The sequence below is a fragment of the Pongo abelii genome, chromosome 22 (genome assembly GCF_028885655.2).
Source record: "Pongo abelii isolate AG06213 chromosome 22, NHGRI_mPonAbe1-v2.0_pri, whole genome shotgun sequence".
Classification (NCBI taxonomy): Eukaryota; Metazoa; Chordata; class Mammalia; order Primates; family Hominidae; genus Pongo; species Pongo abelii.
In genome coordinates, this window is record NC_072007.2 from 43,903,947 (window position 1) to 43,921,826 (window position 17,880).

General features: G+C 40.0%; 1 protein-coding gene across 4 annotated transcripts in view; it reads right to left on the reverse strand.

The window, feature by feature from the left end:
- Nucleotides 1-17,880, reverse strand: part of CRYZL1 (crystallin zeta like 1) — a 51,675-nt gene continuing 33,795 nt past the window's right edge. For 3 of the 4 annotated variants that reach the window (XM_024239263.3, XM_054542784.2, XM_054542783.2), the window contains 7 exons: nucleotides 14,034-14,167; nucleotides 12,880-12,991; nucleotides 9,779-9,877; nucleotides 7,908-8,029; nucleotides 6,371-6,476; nucleotides 1,822-1,867; nucleotides 1-582 (listed from right to left, as the gene is read on the reverse strand). In XM_024239263.3, the coding sequence (XP_024095031.1) occupies nucleotides 483-582; nucleotides 1,822-1,867; nucleotides 6,371-6,476; nucleotides 7,908-8,029; nucleotides 9,779-9,877; nucleotides 12,880-12,991; nucleotides 14,034-14,167 (719 nt within the window). In that variant the 3' untranslated portion in view covers nucleotides 1-482. Of the gene's footprint in view, nucleotides 583-1,821; nucleotides 1,872-6,370; nucleotides 6,477-7,907; nucleotides 8,030-9,778; nucleotides 9,878-12,879; nucleotides 12,992-14,033; nucleotides 14,168-17,880 lie in introns of all 4 variants that reach the window. The other variant, XM_024239265.3, reaches the window with a different exon arrangement.

Sequence of the window (17,880 nt, forward strand, 5' to 3'; positions counted from 1 at the left end):
TTTAAGTGCCTATGGGCTAGGTCCTTTAAGACTTCAAAATATACTCAAATGCTTAAATTATGACAGCAAAGACTTATTAAGGAAGGTGTTGAGAACGGAGTTGATACAAAATTAATACGTTACTTTGATAGCTTAGCAAAGGCCTGCAACAGCTTTATCAAGAGTAGTGTGGCTTTTGCTGAAAGCGGCAGTTTTCTTCATGGAAGGAATTTTATAGCAGGGGCAAAATATATAGAAACAATGAAAAGGTTTTTAGAAAATTCCCTTAAGATGTTAATTATAGAATTATCTTGATCATTTGCACAAGAATTTTTCAAACACTTTTCAAATGTGTCAACTGAGCATCTTGTCTTAGCAGGGAAACGTGCTTAAAAATGCAACTTGTTTTATCTTCCTTGGTTTTTCTCAACAATTTCCAAAGAAAATTCTGGCTTCAAATACTGGAATATGTTCATCCGAATGAGGTCTGAGAAAGAAGAAAATTAAAATTGAACAACTTGCTTTTTTCTTCCTTGATTTTTCTGAACAGCTTCCATGGAAACTTTTGCCTCATACAGTGGAATGGGTTCATCCAACTGAGGTCTGAGAAGGAATGAAATTAGAAATGTCAGGTCTAGTTAAAGATAAGTAGAACAAACAGGGTGGTATATGACAAATGCTAGTACTCAAATCTATTACTGTATTAATTGATTCTTTGAGACAGAGTCTGGCTCTCTCGTCCAGGCTAGAGTGCAGTGGCACAATCTCAGCTCACTGCAACCTCCGCCTCCCGGGTTCAAGCGATTCTCATACTTCAGCCTCCTGAGTAGCGGGGATTACAGGCATGCACCATCAAGCCTGGCTAATTTTTGTATTTTTAGTAGAGATGGGTTTCACCATGTTGGCCAGGCTGGTCTTGAACTTCTGGCCTCAAGTGATCCACCCACCTCAGCCTCCCAAAGTGCTGGGATTACAGGCGTGAGCCACTGCACCCAGCCTCAAGTCTGTTACTTTAAGTAATTCAAACAAATTGGTCCATTAGTGTTTCCAATGTTAAAAGTGGTTAAGTTTTGAAGGAAAAAAATTATCTACTTAATTTACTCCCTCTTTTTTTTGAGACGGAGTTTCTCTTGTTGCCCAGGCTGGAGTGCAATGGTGTGATCTTGGCTCACTGCAACCTTCACCTCCCAGGTTCAAGCAATTCTCCTGCCCCAGCCTCCCAGTAGCTGGGATTATGGGTGCTCGCCACCACGCTCAGCTAATTTTTGTATTTTTTAATAGAGACAGGGTTTTGCCATGTTGACCAGGCTGGTCTCGAACTCCTGACCTCAAGTGATTCACTCGCTTCAGCCTCCCAAAGTGCTGGGATTACAGGCGTGAGCCACCGCGCCTGGCCTACTCCCTCTTTTATAAGTGATAAACATATTCAACTTTAAACAAATATACCATGGTTTTCTCTCCTTCAAGCTATTGGTTACTTCAAGTTGCTTTGGGAGGGGTGATGAGGAAAAGCAAAGGGTGAGGTACACTACATGATGGAGTGAGGCAAACTCACAAGCCACTTCTATCCCTGGGAGTACCTACTGGTGTACCACCAGATACACTTTGATAAATATTAAAGAGCAGCTATTTAAATGAAATATAAGATCTGTGCAAAAGTAAATGCAGTTTTTGCCATTACTTTCAATGGCAAAAACCACAATTATGTTTGCACCAACCTAATAATAAAATATGGAGGCAACAGGTACATGGCGAGAGCTAAAATAAAAGTGGGACTGCCTGCCTTAGCTCTCTGAAAATAGAAAAACAAACAAGAACAATGATTTGGTTACTTTAGCGTACCTGAAAACACCAGTTGATAACTTCTCCATCACATCCTTTAAGATACGTAGCTGGAAGGATTGTTAAGGTGGCAATGTAAAGGAGAATTAAATAAAACCATTCAATAAGCAGAGGATGCCAGGCAGGCCACTTTCTCTTGTTTCAAGTTTTGCAGTCTCAGAGACTCAACATGTTAAGTTAGAGAAATTCTGTAGGACGTCAAGTTTAGCTCTACAACAGGGAAATGTTTTGAGAGTTGGTGGTGTAATAGAGCCTGAATTTCCAAGGACAAGTGACAAGAGCAGCAAGTCAAGCCTGGTGCTTATCCTAAGTGCTCACCACTATTATCTCAATGGATGTGAATGAAATAGTGTCTAGTTTTCATTTTTATACTACATATGGCATTTTTAGTTAAAAACAATTTTAGCAAGTATATATCTTACTTTAGATGTAGATTTGTTGACCAGGCTCGTTGGTAATAGGCCCAAAATTTGTTTGCAGAAGCCAGTAAACTGTGTGTGTGTGTATGATATACAATCATCCCTCATGCATCCATGAGGGATTGGTTCCAGGACCCCCATGAAGACCAAAATCTCCAGATACTCAAGTCCCTTATAGAAAATAGTGCAGCAGCTTGGGAAACAAGGCTCTCTACAAAAAATTTAAAAAGTAGCCAGGCATGGTGGCATGTGCCTGTTGCCCCAGCTGCTAGGGAGGCTGAGGCAGGAGGATCCCTTGAGCACATGGGTTTGAGGTTACAGTGAGCTGGAATGAGTACTGCACTCCAGCCAGGGCAACAGAGCAACACCCTGTCTCAAAAGAAAAAAAAAAAAGGAAGAAAAAAAAATGGCATAGTATTTGCATATAACCGAGGCACATCTCCATTATACATTAAGTCATCTCTATATTACTTATAATACCTAATGCAATGTAAATACTATGTAGATAGTGGTTATACTGTATTTTTTTGTTTTTTTTTGAATTGTATTATTACTTTTTCAGAGTTTTTTTTTTTTTTTTTGAGACAGGAGCTCCCTCTGTGGCCCAGGCTAGAGTGCAGTGGCATGATCATGGCTCACTGCAGCCTCAACTTCTCAGGCTCTAGTGATCCTCAGCCTCCCAAGTAGCTGGGACCACAGCGATTCACCGCCACACCAGGTTAATTTATTTTTATTTTTATATAGACAGGGTCTCCCTATGTTGCCTGGGCTGGTCTCAAACTCCTGAGATGAAGCCATCCTCCTGCCTCAGCCTCCCAAAGTGTTGGGATTACAGGCATGAGCCACTGCCCCCAGCCTCCAAATATTTTTGATCCTTGATTGGTTGAATCCCTGGATGTGGAACCCTCAGATACAGGGGGCTGACTGTATGTCACTGAGAGAATCAGAAAATGATGTAAAAATCAAAGAAAAAATCTATCTTGCTAATTTAATTGAAATTATAATACTAAGATCAAGATTCTATGTAATTGCCAGTACTTCTGAATTATTTATGGCCTAGAATGACACAGTTGGAAGGAGATGTCTCTGTTAAATCACAAGCAGCAACTTAGCTTGTATGAATGAGGAGGGTGTGCACAAGTGAGGACTACAGTATGATTCAGGACTTTAGAAAATGCAAATTAGGGCTGGGCACGGTGGCTCACGCCTGTAATCCCAGCACTTTGGGAGGCTGTAGCAGATGGATCACCTGAGGTCAAGAGTTCGAGACCAGCCTGATCAATACGGTGAAATCCTGCCTCTACTAAAAATACAAAAATTAGCTGGGCGTGGTGGCATGCACCTACTTGGGAGGCTGAGACAGGAGAATTGCTTGAATCTGGGAGGCAGAGGTTGCAGTGAGCCGAGATGGCGCCACTTCACTCCAGCCTTGGTGACAGAGCGAGACTCCGTCTCAAAAAAAAAAGAAAAAAAAGAAAATGCAAATTAGAAAATATAAGTCATTTAAAACATTTTTTTTTTTTTTTTTGAGACAGAGTCTCGCTATGTCGCCCAGGCTGGAGGGCAGTGGCACGACCTCAGCTCACTGCAAGCTCCGCCTCCCGGGTTCATGCCATTCTCCTGCCTCAGCCTCCCGAGTAGCTGGGACTACAGGTGCCTGCTACCATGCCTGGTTAATTTTTTGTATTTTTAGTAGAGACGGGGTTTCACCATGTTCGCTAGGATGGTCTCGATCTCCTGACCTCGTGATCCGCCCACCTTGGCCTCCCAAAGTGCTGGGATTACAGGCGTGAGCCACCACACCTGGCCTAAAAATATTTTTAAAAGGAAACTAAAGAATATAAATTTACTAATTCACATCCCTGCAAGTTCCCTTCCTACTGCTGTTAATAAAATTCTCACCTGTGTGCAAAGCATGTATTTCTGATTCTGGAAAATGTACAGTATTTCATATACACGTCATGTTTCAACTTGGTCCAAGGATTTGTCGAATAGGTTAAAATTGCCTTCTCATCAGGAGAGGTGGTTTGAGAGAATTAAGTTATATACTATAAGCAAAGCAGTCAGTCTAGTTTCCAACATGTAAGATTCAAAACTAATAGCTACGGCTGGGACCGGTGGCTCATGCCTGTAATCCCAGCACTTTGGGAGGCTGAGGTGTGTGGATCACCTGAGGTTAGGAGTTTGAGACCAGCTTGACCAACATGGTGAAACTCCGTATCTACTAAAAAATACAAAAAATTAGCCAGGTGTGGTGGCACATGTCTATAATCCTAGCTACTCAGGAGGCTGAGACAGGAGAATTGCTTGAACCCAGGAGTCGGAGGTTGCAGTAAGCCAAGCTCATGCCACTGCACTCCAGCCTGGGCAACAGAGTGAGACTCTGTCTCAAAAAAAAAAAAAAAAAAATCAAAACTAATAGCTACATAGTATTCTAATGTTAACTAATGTTACTTTTGTTAACTAATGTTACTTTTAATAGCCACATGGTATTCTCCACTGTAGCATCATTCCAAATAATTACAATGTTATTGGATTGGACATATACTTTTTTTTTTTTTTTTTTGAGACAGAGTCTCGCTCTGTAGCTAAGCTGGAGTGCAGCAGCGCGATCTCAGCTCACTGCAACCTTCACCGCCTGGGTTCAAGCAATTCCCCTGCCTCAGCCTCCGGAGTAGCTGGGACTACAGGTGCGTGCCACCACGCCCAACTAATTTTTTTTTTTTTTTTTTTTTTTTTGGTATTTTTAGTAGAGACGGGGTTTCGTCATGTTAGCCAGGATGGTCTCGATTTCCTGACCTCGTGATCCCCCACCTCGGCCTCCCAAAGTGCTGGGATTAGAGGCGTGAGCCACTGCGCCAACTCATGTACCTTTTTAAAAAATGAAATTAATTAAAAATCCTTTTAGAAAGTTAAATCTAATTTTCAAATTTAATAGGAAATATTTAATCAGAAATATCTTTAAACTCATACATTCACTACATGAAGGGGTTTTGAAATCTACTCCTTAAAACTTCATACATGCAGTATACTAATTACATAACTTTTTTTTTTTTTTTTGAGATGGAGTCTCGCTCTGTCACCAGGCTGGAGTGTAGTAGCGCGATCTCGGCTCACTGAAACCTCCGCCTCCCAGGTTCAAGCAATTCTCCTGCCTCAGCCTCATGAGTAGCTGGGACTACAGGTATGTGCCACCACGCCCGGCCTACATAACTACCTTAAAGCTCCAAATAAAGTCTGTCATTGCTCCTGGAGGGAACTGGCCTTTATACATATCACACATATATGACTAGACACATTTAAGAAATGTAAAGTATGATATTCAGTAGAGACAAGTGTAAGGCTATGTAAATCTTTCTTCAGACACACACATATGCTCTATCAAGTAATGATAACTTATTTTTTTAATCCAATACATTAAAACTTTTACCAAGTGCTGCTGCCTCTAAACCAGTCATTTTAGAAATAAAAGGAATTCTTAAGTTGATCCTACTCTAAAGAGGTTTGGACCTTTCTTTTTGAAATTGTTTGTATATTCCAAACTTTTTATTATTTTTACTCAACTGGAATGATTTGGCTTCAATCACACCAGACTTATCTCTGAATGACTTTTATTTCAAAAAGTCAAACCCATCTTCATTTGATAAAGATTTCCTAGCATTGATATTTATAAAACACTCCACAAACTCTTTAATTTAGAAAAGTATTCTGAAATGTTTCTGTGCAATGGCACCATCATAGGAGTAAGTGTTCAACCTTTCAAGGTGATGTGTACTTTCCTTAATGTCAGGTTAAAAACAAAATCTTCCACGTATCTTATGGCTCATCTCCATTCAGAAAGGAGAAAGACTGCCTGAGTGTGATTCTTGCTCTGTCACTTGCTGCGTCCTTGAGTCTGTATCAACATCTCTGTTCTTGATTCTTCACCTGTGAAATGGGGATGATAACAGTACTTACATCTCAAAAGGTTGTTTTAATGTTTAAATTAATACTTGCAAGGCACTTGGAACACTGTTTGGCATACTTAAGGAAACTTAACTGCTATTATTATTTCCTATTATCGTAATGAAAGAACTTAGTACAGTACAAGGTTTCAAGCCAGAAACTCAATCAGTCGATAAAAAGGATATAAAGATATTTTCCCTGTTGTACATTTGACAAATTCCAAACTTCATCATTCAGGAAAGCTAACGTTGCTCCCTTGAGGAAAAGGCAGTGGCTATCTGGAGGATCCAACTTGGATAGAATGAAACAAAGACTAATCAATTATTGTGACTTTAACAGCAGGATGACTGGTATCTTGAGTCAGAAAAACTTCTACACAAAGTAAATGATGTCCAAATCACAAAAATATGCACATAAACTTTAATAACATGTAAACGATAATATTTTCTATTTCATGGTCCAAAATGAAGAAACAGTGAGGTGATAAGTATATGGCAGATGCAAGGCCAATCTAGAATCCTGGTGGTGAAATGGTAGGGGGGTGTGTGTGTCTTTTCTGGCCATCTTCATGAGGGTGTTGGAAAATCAGTGAAGATTGGTAGGTGAGAATTAGGGTATTTGCATATCAGCCGTCATGTAAATATGTAACTAGAATGCTGAAAAATATAACCTTGAGAGATACATAAACATATATAGTAATTCCAATTTGAATAATTAGGAAATTGTGATAATTTTATATAGAAATATTTTGCTAAGTGTATGTCAACAATGTTACCGAGAAAAAATGCTATCTACTATTAAAAATTCATGCCGGCGTGGTGCCTCACGCCTGTAATCCCAGCACTTTGGGAGGCCGAGGCGGGTGGATCACCTGAGGTCAGAAGTTCAAGACCAGCCTGGTCAACATGGTGAAACCCCGTCTCTACTAAATATACAAAAATTAACTGGGCGTGGTGGCGGGCGCCTGTAATCCCAGCTACTCAGGAGGCTGAGGCAGGAGAATCGCTTGAGTCTGGGAGGCAGAGGTTGCAGTGGGCTGAGATCGTGCCATTGTGCTCCAGCCTGGGCAACAAGAGCAAAACTTTGTTCCAAAAAATAAAAAAATAAAATAAAATAAATTCGTAAGTCACGTCTAAATCACTAAATAAAATTACACTTCATCGTCACTGAAAGGATGTCTCTACTAGACAGTATTTCAACATTTTGGCCAACATGTTGCTAAAGTGAAAAAAAAAAGCTACATTTCTTTCTGATATAAAATATGGAATGGAAAAAAAAAGCTTAATTTCTTTATGTTTCAGATTTTTTCTTTTTTCTTTTTTTTTGAGACAGTCTCACTCTGTGACCCAGGCTGGTGTGGAGTGGCACAATCTCAGCTCACTACAACCTCCACCTCCCTGGTTCAAGTAATTCTCATGCCTCAGCCCTCAGTCTCTCAAGGAGCTGGGAATATAAGCCTGTGCCACCATGCCTGGCTAATTTTTATATTTTTTGTAGAGATGGGGTTTCACCATGTTGGCCAGGCTGGTCTTGAACTCCTGGCCTCAAGTGATCTGCCCGCCTTGGCCTTCCATAGTGCTGGACTCATAGGTGTGAGCCACCATGCCTGGCCCAGATTTTATACTAATTTAGTCATACCTTGCCTCAAATAACTTAGGCATTATTGTTTGTTAATTACACCCCTTTGGTGTAATGGTAATGCTTTATGGTTTCTGATAATACCTGAAGGTTTTCTTCTGTTGTTACCCAGTGGCCTCCAACACCAAGAAGTGTGATGATATCATGTTTATGTGGTAGTAGTTGTAGTTTTACAGCTGGTTCATCATCTTTACTATACAATCTCACTTGCAAGGGAACAGTTTTAAAAAAAGAGAGAAGAAATATATTTTATAATAATCTGACAAAAATGTATTCTTCAAACAAGTTCTTATTTATTTAGAGACAAGGTCTTACTATGTTGCCCAGGCTGGCCTGGACTCCAGCAATCCTCCAGCCTCGGCCTCATGAGTAGTTGGGACTACAGGCACAGGACACTGTGTCTGGCACTCTTTTTACTTTTTTTTTTTTTTTTGAGACGGAGTCTTGCTCTGTCGCCCAGGCTGGAGGGCAGTGGCGCGATCTCGGCTCACTGCAAGCTCCGCCTCCCGGGTTCACGCCATCCTCCTGCCTCAGCCTCCTAAGTAGCTGGGACTACAAGCGCCCGCCACCATGCCTGGCTAATTTTTTTATTTCTTTATTTTTAGTAGAGACGGGGTTTCACCGTGTTAGCCAGGATGGTCACGATCTCCTGACCTCGTGATCCGCCCGCCTCGGCCTCCCAAAGTGCTGGGATTACAGGCATGAGCCACCACACCCAGCCCTCTTTACTTTTTAATGTACGAATGAGGAAATATTTTTCTTAGAAAAAGCAACACACAATGTATTCTGATACCTTAAAATCTACTTTTTGCATTAAACTGATTATAAAATTTATTCTACATTTAATTATAATTTATTGTAAATCTATTTATTATAGAAATAAATAAAGATAAAAAGTCTATCTTCATTTGAAAACCAGGCAAGGTAACGTAACACATAACCAAATCTGACAATTAACACTGATAGCTTAATATAGTGAGATGAATTGATTCCCAATTAAAAAACTCATAGACTCAAGATAGTCTTAACATAATTACTGAAATGTCCATGTGAAAAAATGATGCAATAAAGTATGTATTTACTTCCACTGACAGATTTTCCTGAGCTATTTTCAAATCTTAGAAAATACTGGTTTAAAAAACCACACGATAGTCATAACCACATTCATCCATGATTCTCACATTAGAAGATAAATCCTACCAAAGTATAAATAGAAGCACTTTGCAGGCTTGTAAAGCCTATCCTTTAGAAGTCATGCTATTACTTAAGTGTGTTCAGAGTAAGTGTTAAATAAATACTGGTTAAACTAAAAACATTCAAGAAAAGTGAAACTGGAACAAATTTTGATATTTTACAAATAGAGACTGCAGAAGTCAACTATCCAATCGAAGGCAGCCACACACAGAAGATGGGACTGAAAAGGCATCACAATGATGCTGTGTTTTCTGGGAGCCACTGAGGAGGCCATGTTTCTAGATTTCTTGTAGCGATATGTCATTTGTTACTCTAATGTCTACACCAAGCTTGTCCAACTTGCAGCCTGCCCAGGATGGCTTTAAATGCTGCCCAACACAAATCCGTAACTTTCTTAAAACATTATAAGACATTTTTGAGTTTTTTTTTTAGCTCATAAGATATCGTTAGTGTTAGTGTATTTTATGTGTGGCCTAAGACAATTTTTCTTCCAATGTGGCCAGGGAAGCCAAAAGATTGGACACCCCTAGTCTACACTGTAAAAGATAAGCATGTTCTCTCTTACACACAGTGCTTACATTACAATGAGAATAAAGTGGAAGTTCCAATTTAAATGAAAAAGTCTTTAGTTAAAAACAAAACCTAAAACTGAACATCCAGTTTAATAAGTGCATTAATAATTATGCCCTGGTTAAATTTTTTTTCTTAAGTTCATCAAACTAAAAAAACTACACAGGCTACTAATTTCATACAGTACCTACCTCCAGCATCTAGGACAATATCTACTCCCAGGCCACCTGTTTCTTCCAAACAGCTTTCAGCAACATGAACTTTCCCATTAGATACATCAATCACTCGGGCTGTAAAGGACAGGAAATCAGGCAATTGTACTGTTCTCTATGTGATCAACACAAACAAATCAGGGAAAAAGAAAAAGAAAAGCAAATAAATATCTATTCTTGAAATGAGTTAAGCAATTCAAACAATTACTGAATTTAAAGGGAGAAAGTCAATTTAAATTATACTTTTTCTCATTTAACCCAATATGGGATATAGCAGTCTAAATGAAGAGACTTGTATATTTAATAAAACTAAAATGTGAACATTTTGTGGAGAAGGTGACCCAAGGCTGGTCTGTTGACACAGAGCACTATTCTCTACAGTTATAGGATATGTTGCCAGAATGAGGAATCTGAAAACACAGAGGTACATATATAATACAACATGAACTGGAAGATTAAGTCAGTTTCTTTTTTTTTTTCAGACAGGGTCTCACTCCATTGCCCAGAATGGAGTGCAGTGGTGTGATCATAGCCCAGTGCAGCCTTGAACTCCTGGGTTCAAGCAATCCTCCTGCCCTAGCCTCCCAAGTAGCTAGAACTACAGGTACCTGCCACCATGCCTGGCTAATTTTTTAAATTTTTTTGTAGGGAGAGGGTCTTGCTATGTTTCCTAAGCTATTTTTGAACTCTTGGCTTCATGTGATCCTCCTGCCTTGGCCTCCTAAATCCCTGGGATTACAGGGTGAGCCACCGCCCCCAGCTAGATTAAGTAGTTTCTCAAGTATGTTCATATTTAATAGTCTTTAGAGCTAAAAAGCATAAAAATATACAGATGATGCTCATCTTTACGATGGGCTACATCCCAATATACCCACTGTAAGTCAAAAATGCACTCTATACCCCAATAGACCGATCGTAACATTTAAAAAATCCTAAATCGAAACACTGTCAGCTGGGGACAGTCTGTATTTGTATAATATGGTAATTATCTACTAGACGCTGTTTCACCCTTTCTCAGTCATAGAAATCTCCCTCTCTTCCCCACTTACTCTCCCAAATGAAGGAAAATCTTAAAGCTAAGGAAAAGGAACATGATTTTTAGGTGAGTCAGTAAAAATTAAACAGATTTTAACTGGCTGCATTAAAGGATATTAGTAGTATCATATTAATAGAATATAAATTATTGACAGAATTAAAAATAATTCTCAGAATTTTGAACTGGCAAATAACAACATGTTTATATTTCCTTTCTGTATCTTTTAACACCTTCTAGCTGAAGAGAATTCCTCTTAGAGCTGCTCAGATTAGTGGTGTAGTCCAACAGAGTAATCTAGGATTTGGAGGCAAGGAGGAAGAGGACAAAAGAGAAAGGGGGACAAAGCAATCTAGGAAAGGCAAATTAACAAATAAGAAAATTTCCCTTCATTCGTGTTCTTTTTTTTCATACCATTCATGCTTTTTTTTTTTTTTGAGATGGAGTCTTGCTCTGTCACCCAGTCTGGAGTGCAGTGATGCGATCTCGGCTCCCTGCAAGCTCCGCCTCCCAGGTTCACACCATTCTCCTGCCTCAGCCTCCCAAGTAGCTGGGACTACAGGTGCCCGCCACCACGCCAGCTGATTTTTTTTTTTTGTATTTTTAGTAGAGACGGGTTTCACCATGTTAGCCAGTATGGTCTCGATCTCTGGACCTCATGATCTGCCCGCCTCGGCCTCCCAAAGTGCTGGGATTACAGGTGTGAGTCACTGTGCCCGGTCCATTCATGTTTTGTTTTGTTTTGTTTTGTTTTGTTTTTTGAGGCAGACTCTTGCTCTGTTGCCCAGGCTGGAGTGCACTGACACGATCTCGGCTCACTGTAACCTCCATCTCCCAGGTTCTAGCAATTCTCCTGCCTCAGCCTCCTGAGTAGCTGGGATTACAGGCGTCTGCCACCACGCCCAGCTAATTTTTGTATTTTTAATAGAGATGGGGTTTCATCACGTTGGCCAGGCTGGTCTTGAACTCCTGACCTCAAGTGATCCACCCGCCTTGGCCTCCCAAAGTGCTGGGATTACAGATGTGAGCCACCACGCCCAGCCTGTGCTCTTTCTCCATTCTATTTTCAAATCTCTTCTTTTTCCTTTTCTCCTCCTTTCTCCAGCCCCTGTATTGCCTTCCTTCTACTTCTTGGTTATCTCTGTCACAAGCATCATGTAACAATGGAAATAATGTGAGCTTTACTGTCAGACAGGCCTGGGTTCAAATCTCATTCCAGTCCTTTACTAGGTGTATATCCTTGGAGAAGCTAGTTCTCTGAGGCTTGTCTCTAGTTCTTCCACACCCAGCCTGCATCAGGGGTTTCTAAACTGCATCAAAGTTCACCTAATTCAAAGTTAAGTAAATTGTTGAAAACAATGGGGCAAACAGGAAAAAACGTTGAAAAATGTAAGTTTAAAAAAAACATAAATAATTAAAATTAAAACTATCACTTAAGTAAATTGGGGCTGGATATGGTGGCTCATGCCTGTAATTCCAGCACTTTGGGAGGCCAAGGTGGGTGCATTGCTTGAGCTCAGAAGTTTGATACCAGCCTAGGCAACACGGCTAAACTCGTCTCTACAAAAAATACAAAAAATTAGCTGGGCGTGATGGCATATGCCTGTAGTCCCAGCTACTCAGGTGGCTGAGGTGGGAGGATCACCTGACCCCTGGGAGGTCCATACTGCAGTGAGCCATGATTGTGCCACTGTACTCCAGCTGGGTGACACAGTGAGACCCTGTTTCAAAAAAAAAAAAAAAAAAAGTAAATTGGGAGATAGCACATACACTGCATTTTGAAACTGACTTTCATTTGGGATTTTACAAATTTTTTTTTTTTTTTTTAAGATTATGTATAGATGAGGTCTTCTATGTTGCTCAGGCTGGTCTCAAACTCCTGGGCTCAAGCAATCCCCCTACCCTGGCCTCCCAAGGTGCTGAGGTGACAGTCGTGAGCCACGGCACCTGGCCAGGGATTTTGTACTTAGTTTTACAAGTACATTTTTAAAGGTGATTTTCCTTCAAAATTTCCTGTTTTAAAGTCTGTGCTCGTAATATTACCCACCTATGGGAGGTCTGAATCTTTCAAGGCACTGCTTATCTTCAAGGCTGCATGCTGTTGAAATCACTTTGGCTCCTCTATGATGTGCTAACTGAATAGCTATTGTACCAAATGCCTGTGTAGAAAAAAATATACAGTGGGTGTATGGTTATAGGGCAGAGGCCATATCGAATTGATTTCTTTATATTATTTAATAAAGTATAATTCTTTAGTGTTACTTTAGTATATTTTAAAATGTTATCTAATAGGAAAAGAGCAAAGTTATGGGCAAGTTTAATAGGGGAAATATTTGATTGACTTTCTTCTTTACAAGGGGTGGTGGAAAAGCTGCATGTCACATGCTGTCAGTCTGACCACAGCACATAATTTCAAGGATGGAGGGCCACATTCAGACACATGGCCTTGCAAAGAGAAAACTGGGCCTTGTCAATGCAATGGTCTAAGCTAATTATATACTATATATGGGAGTCCAGCTATCTCTCTTTGAAGATCAAAACACTTCAAAAGCTCCATCCTGTTCAGACCCATAGGGTAAGTTCGGGGAAACACTACTATCCTGATGTCGGATACCAGGCTGAAGACAGCTTTGCCTTTTCTTCAAAGAAAAGCAGGAAGAAAGCATTTCATCACAAGCCAGTTAGCAAATAAAACTATAAGTTAATTTCAAGTTTTTCTTAACATTGTTAGACAATATTTTATGTATTCTTTTAGTGTCTTGAACTATTTTTTGATATATGTAATATGTTTAAATTAGGACGTGTTGATCTTTTGTGTGATCCATCTATACATAAAATGCCAATACTTGATCAACATAAGTGTGAGGGTGGGAAATAGGCTACAAAGCTGTTAGGGAATTCTGGACTATGACTTCAAAGGCTCATGCGGTATCTTAGGCTTTGTCTAACAGGAATGAATAAAAATGGCTTGTCTGCTTTTTAATGTACCAGCAGATTCAGAGTCATAAACTAATCACACTAAATCTAACTTTGATCTTCTATTGATAAAAGCTGCTTATTATAACAAAATACGACACTGGAAAAGAAGTCAATCAATAAGCTATTGGCAAAGAATTATACTAGCAAATGGATGGCTCATTGCTAAATTTCCTAAATTTACTGTATGCTTGTCTGTTTCTTAACAAAATCATTAGCACCTACACTTGCTCCATCCATTATCAGCACTGATTTTCCAGGAGAGAGATGAGAAAGATAATGCAGAGCTGTATAGGCACGCACTCCATCCCGAATGCTTCCTGCTGCTTCCGTCCATGTGACCTTTTCTGGTTTATGAACTATCATAAAGAACAAGAAGAAACAATCTGTTAGCAAGTCCCACCAGTCCTACCTCCTGGATCTATTTCTCTCCATCTCTAGTACTACCATGGCCCTGGTCCGAGCCCCTACTCCCATTCTCTCTCACCTACAATACTTTCCATTATTTGTCCATGAATAATTCTCCATGTAGGAGTCAGTGTGTGTGTATTTTTAAAACTTTTTATGTTGTGAAATAAAACATGCAGAAAAAGTATGTAAAATATAAAATACAGCTGGATGAATAAATATAAAGGAGATATGCAAAGTTAACGGTATACCATCCTGGTGGAGAGAGAGCACAATCATCACCCCAGCAGCCTCTTCTCTCCTCACCAAAGGTCACCACCATTCTCATGCAATTCTTATTTGTATCACTCAAGTATGCATTCCTAAACAATACAATTTCGTGGCCTGGCGTGGTGGCTCACGCCTGTAATCCCAGCACTTTGGGAGGCCGAGGCAGGCGGATCACGAGGTCAGGAGATCGAGACCACGGTGAAACCCCGTCTCTACTGAAAATACAAAAAATTAGCCGGGCGTGGTGGTGGGCGCCTGTATTCCCAGCTACTTGGAGAGGCTGAGGCAGGAGAATGGTGTGAACCTGGGAGGCGGAGCTTGTAGTGAGCAGAGCTCATGCCAATGCACTCCAGCCTGGGTGACACAGCGAGACTCCGTCTCAAAAGAAAAAAAAAAAAAAATTTGCCAGGCGTTGTGGCAGGCGCCTGTGGTCCCAACTACTGGGGAGGCTGAGGCAGGAGAATGGCGTGAACCTGGGAGGTGGAGGTTGCAGTTAGCTAAGATTGTGCCACTGCACTCCGGCCTGGGTGACAGAGCGAGACTCCGTCTCAAAAAAAAAAAAAAAAACAATTTCATATTGCCAAGGCTTTAAACTTTATCTGAATGGAATCATACCATATGCATTCTTTTCTACCTTGCTTTTTATGCTCCACATTATGTTTTTAAGGCATCCTTTCTGTGGATGAGGCTGTTAGAGCACTTTCATTCTTGTTGTTTTATGGCATTCCAATATATTAAAAACACCTTCATTTGCTTATCCATTGTTTAGTTGATGAACATTTGTGTTGTCTCCAATTTTTGTCAGTTACAAACAATGCTGCTAAGTGTGTTTGTATATGAAAGATATTGTTACACCGTGCATGGTTTTTCCTAGGAAATTTAAATTGGAGTGGAAATCCTAGGTCCCAGGTATATTATCTGTTCCTTAACTACACCTTTCCAAAGTAATTGCATCAATTTACTTTCCCACAGTAGTGTCCTGTTGCTGTGAATGTCCTTGTCAACTTGTGGAATGATCACATTTATACATTTTTACCAATTATGTAGGTAGGTAATAGTTTCTTACTATGATTTTAATTTGCTTTCTCTGACTACTAAAAGAGGTTGAGCATCTTTCCATGTTTACTGGCCATCTGGAATTCCTTTTTCAAGTGTTTATCAATTTTTCTATTGTCTTTTTCTTATTTAGAGCTTTACAGGAATTCTTTATATATTCTAGAGAAGTCATTTGTTCATGTGCTGTAAATATTATTTTCAACTTTGTGCCTTCTGTTTTCAATCTCTTTAACAGTATCCTTAAAAAACAGAAGCACCAGAATGATATTTTAAAAAGATAAATGACATCCTAACAATTCCCTGCTTAAAATTTATCAGTGGCTTTACACTGTACTTGGAACCAAATGCAACTCCTAATATAGTTTAAAAAGTTCCGCATGATATGACCGTGAAACTATTCCTTAACATGTTTCACTATTTAATTTTTGTTTTGTATTTATGCTGTACACTGATGTAATTTTTCCACAATACAAGAAATTCTTTTTTTTTTTTTTTTTTTTTTTTTTTGAGATGGAGTCTCACTCTGTCGCCAGGCTGGAGTGCAGTGGCATGATCTTGGCTCACTGCACCCTCCCCCTCCTGGGTTCAAGCAATTCTCCTGTCTCAGCCTCCTGAGTAGCTGGGATTACAGGTGCACGCCACCAGGCCTGGCTAACTTCTGTATTTTTTTAGTAGAGACAGGGTTTCACCATGTTGGCCAGGCTGGTCTCGAACTCCTGACCTCAGGTGATCTGCCTACCTTGGCCTCCCAAAGTGCTGGGATTACAGGTGTGAGCCACCACGCCTGGCCAAGAAATTCTTTCTCATTTTACCTAAGATTAACTTTATAACACTTTCACAGTCTTTACCAGCTCTTTGAAATGTTTCCTCTAATAGCAATGATTCATGTGGACTAGCCAGAGTAGTCAGCACTGCATTTAGCAACAAACTAGTGCCATCTAGTGGGCGAAGTGGAGCATTCAGAAATGCATGTTGAAATGCTCAGACAAGAGCTGAGAATTAAAACAGTAAAAACATATTAAGCACCAGGTGATAGCACACACAGTACTTTGTTCCTCAGGTAACTCTTTAAGATAGCTATTCTCCCAATTTTACAGATTATGAAATAGGGTTCAGGGTAATTGATTAATTTGTCTAATGCCACATAGCTCATAAGGTGAATATATGACTTTAAAGCATATCTATTTCAACAGTGCATGCTCAATCAACGTATAATTTACTTATTGGGAACATCTTCTATCAAAAGGATTGGGACTACCATATTTTTATTAAAAACTCAATCATGTTGTCCTTAAAGAAATGCTAACTGCGGCCAGGCAAGGTGGCTCACACCTGTAATCCCAGCACTTTGGGAGGCCAAGACTGGCAGATCACCTGAGGTCAGGAGTTTGAGACCAGCCTGGCCAACATGGTGAAACCCTGTCTCTACTAAAAATACAAAAATTAGCCAGGCGTGGTGGCAGGCACCTGTAATTCCAGCTATTTGGGAGGCTGAGGCAGGAGAATCACTTGAACCCGGAAGATGGAGGCTGCGGTGAGCTGAGATTGCGTCATTGCACTCCAGACTAGGCGACAGGGCAAGACTTTGTCTCAAAAAAAAAATTGCATGGTTAGATGTGGGTTAATGTCAACACACTTGCTTTTGTGTTGGGGGTCCACAGGTGTTTATTATGTTATAAAAACTAAACAAATAAGGCCAGGTGCAGTGGCTCACACCTGTAATCCCAGCATTATGGGAGGCCGAGACAGGCAGAGCACCTGAGGTCAGGAGTTCAAGACCAGCCTGACCAACATGGAAAAACCCCGTCTCTACTAAAAATACAAAAAATTAGTCAGGCGTGGTGGCGCCTGCCTGTAATCCCAGCTACTTGGGAGGCTGAGGCAGGAGAATCACTTGAACCCAGGAGGCAGAGGTTGCAGTGAACTGAGATCATGCCATTCACTGCACTCCAGCCTGGGCAACAAGAGTGCAACTCCGTCTCAAAAAACAAAAAAAACAATTAAACAAATAAATGAGAGCCATATTTCAGCATCTAAGAATTATAATTTGATCTCTTTCTAGTTTAGTTCCAAAGGAATAAAAACAACAATGCTGAAAATTTTGAATGAAAAATAAAATTAGTTTTAGGCTTGACAGAATTGCTTAAGAACTGAAAAGTACAAAAGAGTTGGAAGAATTACTCTACTCTTTAACTCTACTATCAAGTTTGACAAACAGGACTAACACCACATTTTGGGGGAATGTTTGAAACATAGCTCTTTGGTTTGGTAAAGAACAGACTTATTTGAGTTGAAAGTGACTGAGCACTGAGCACTCATTAAACAATCATGAAGGCTG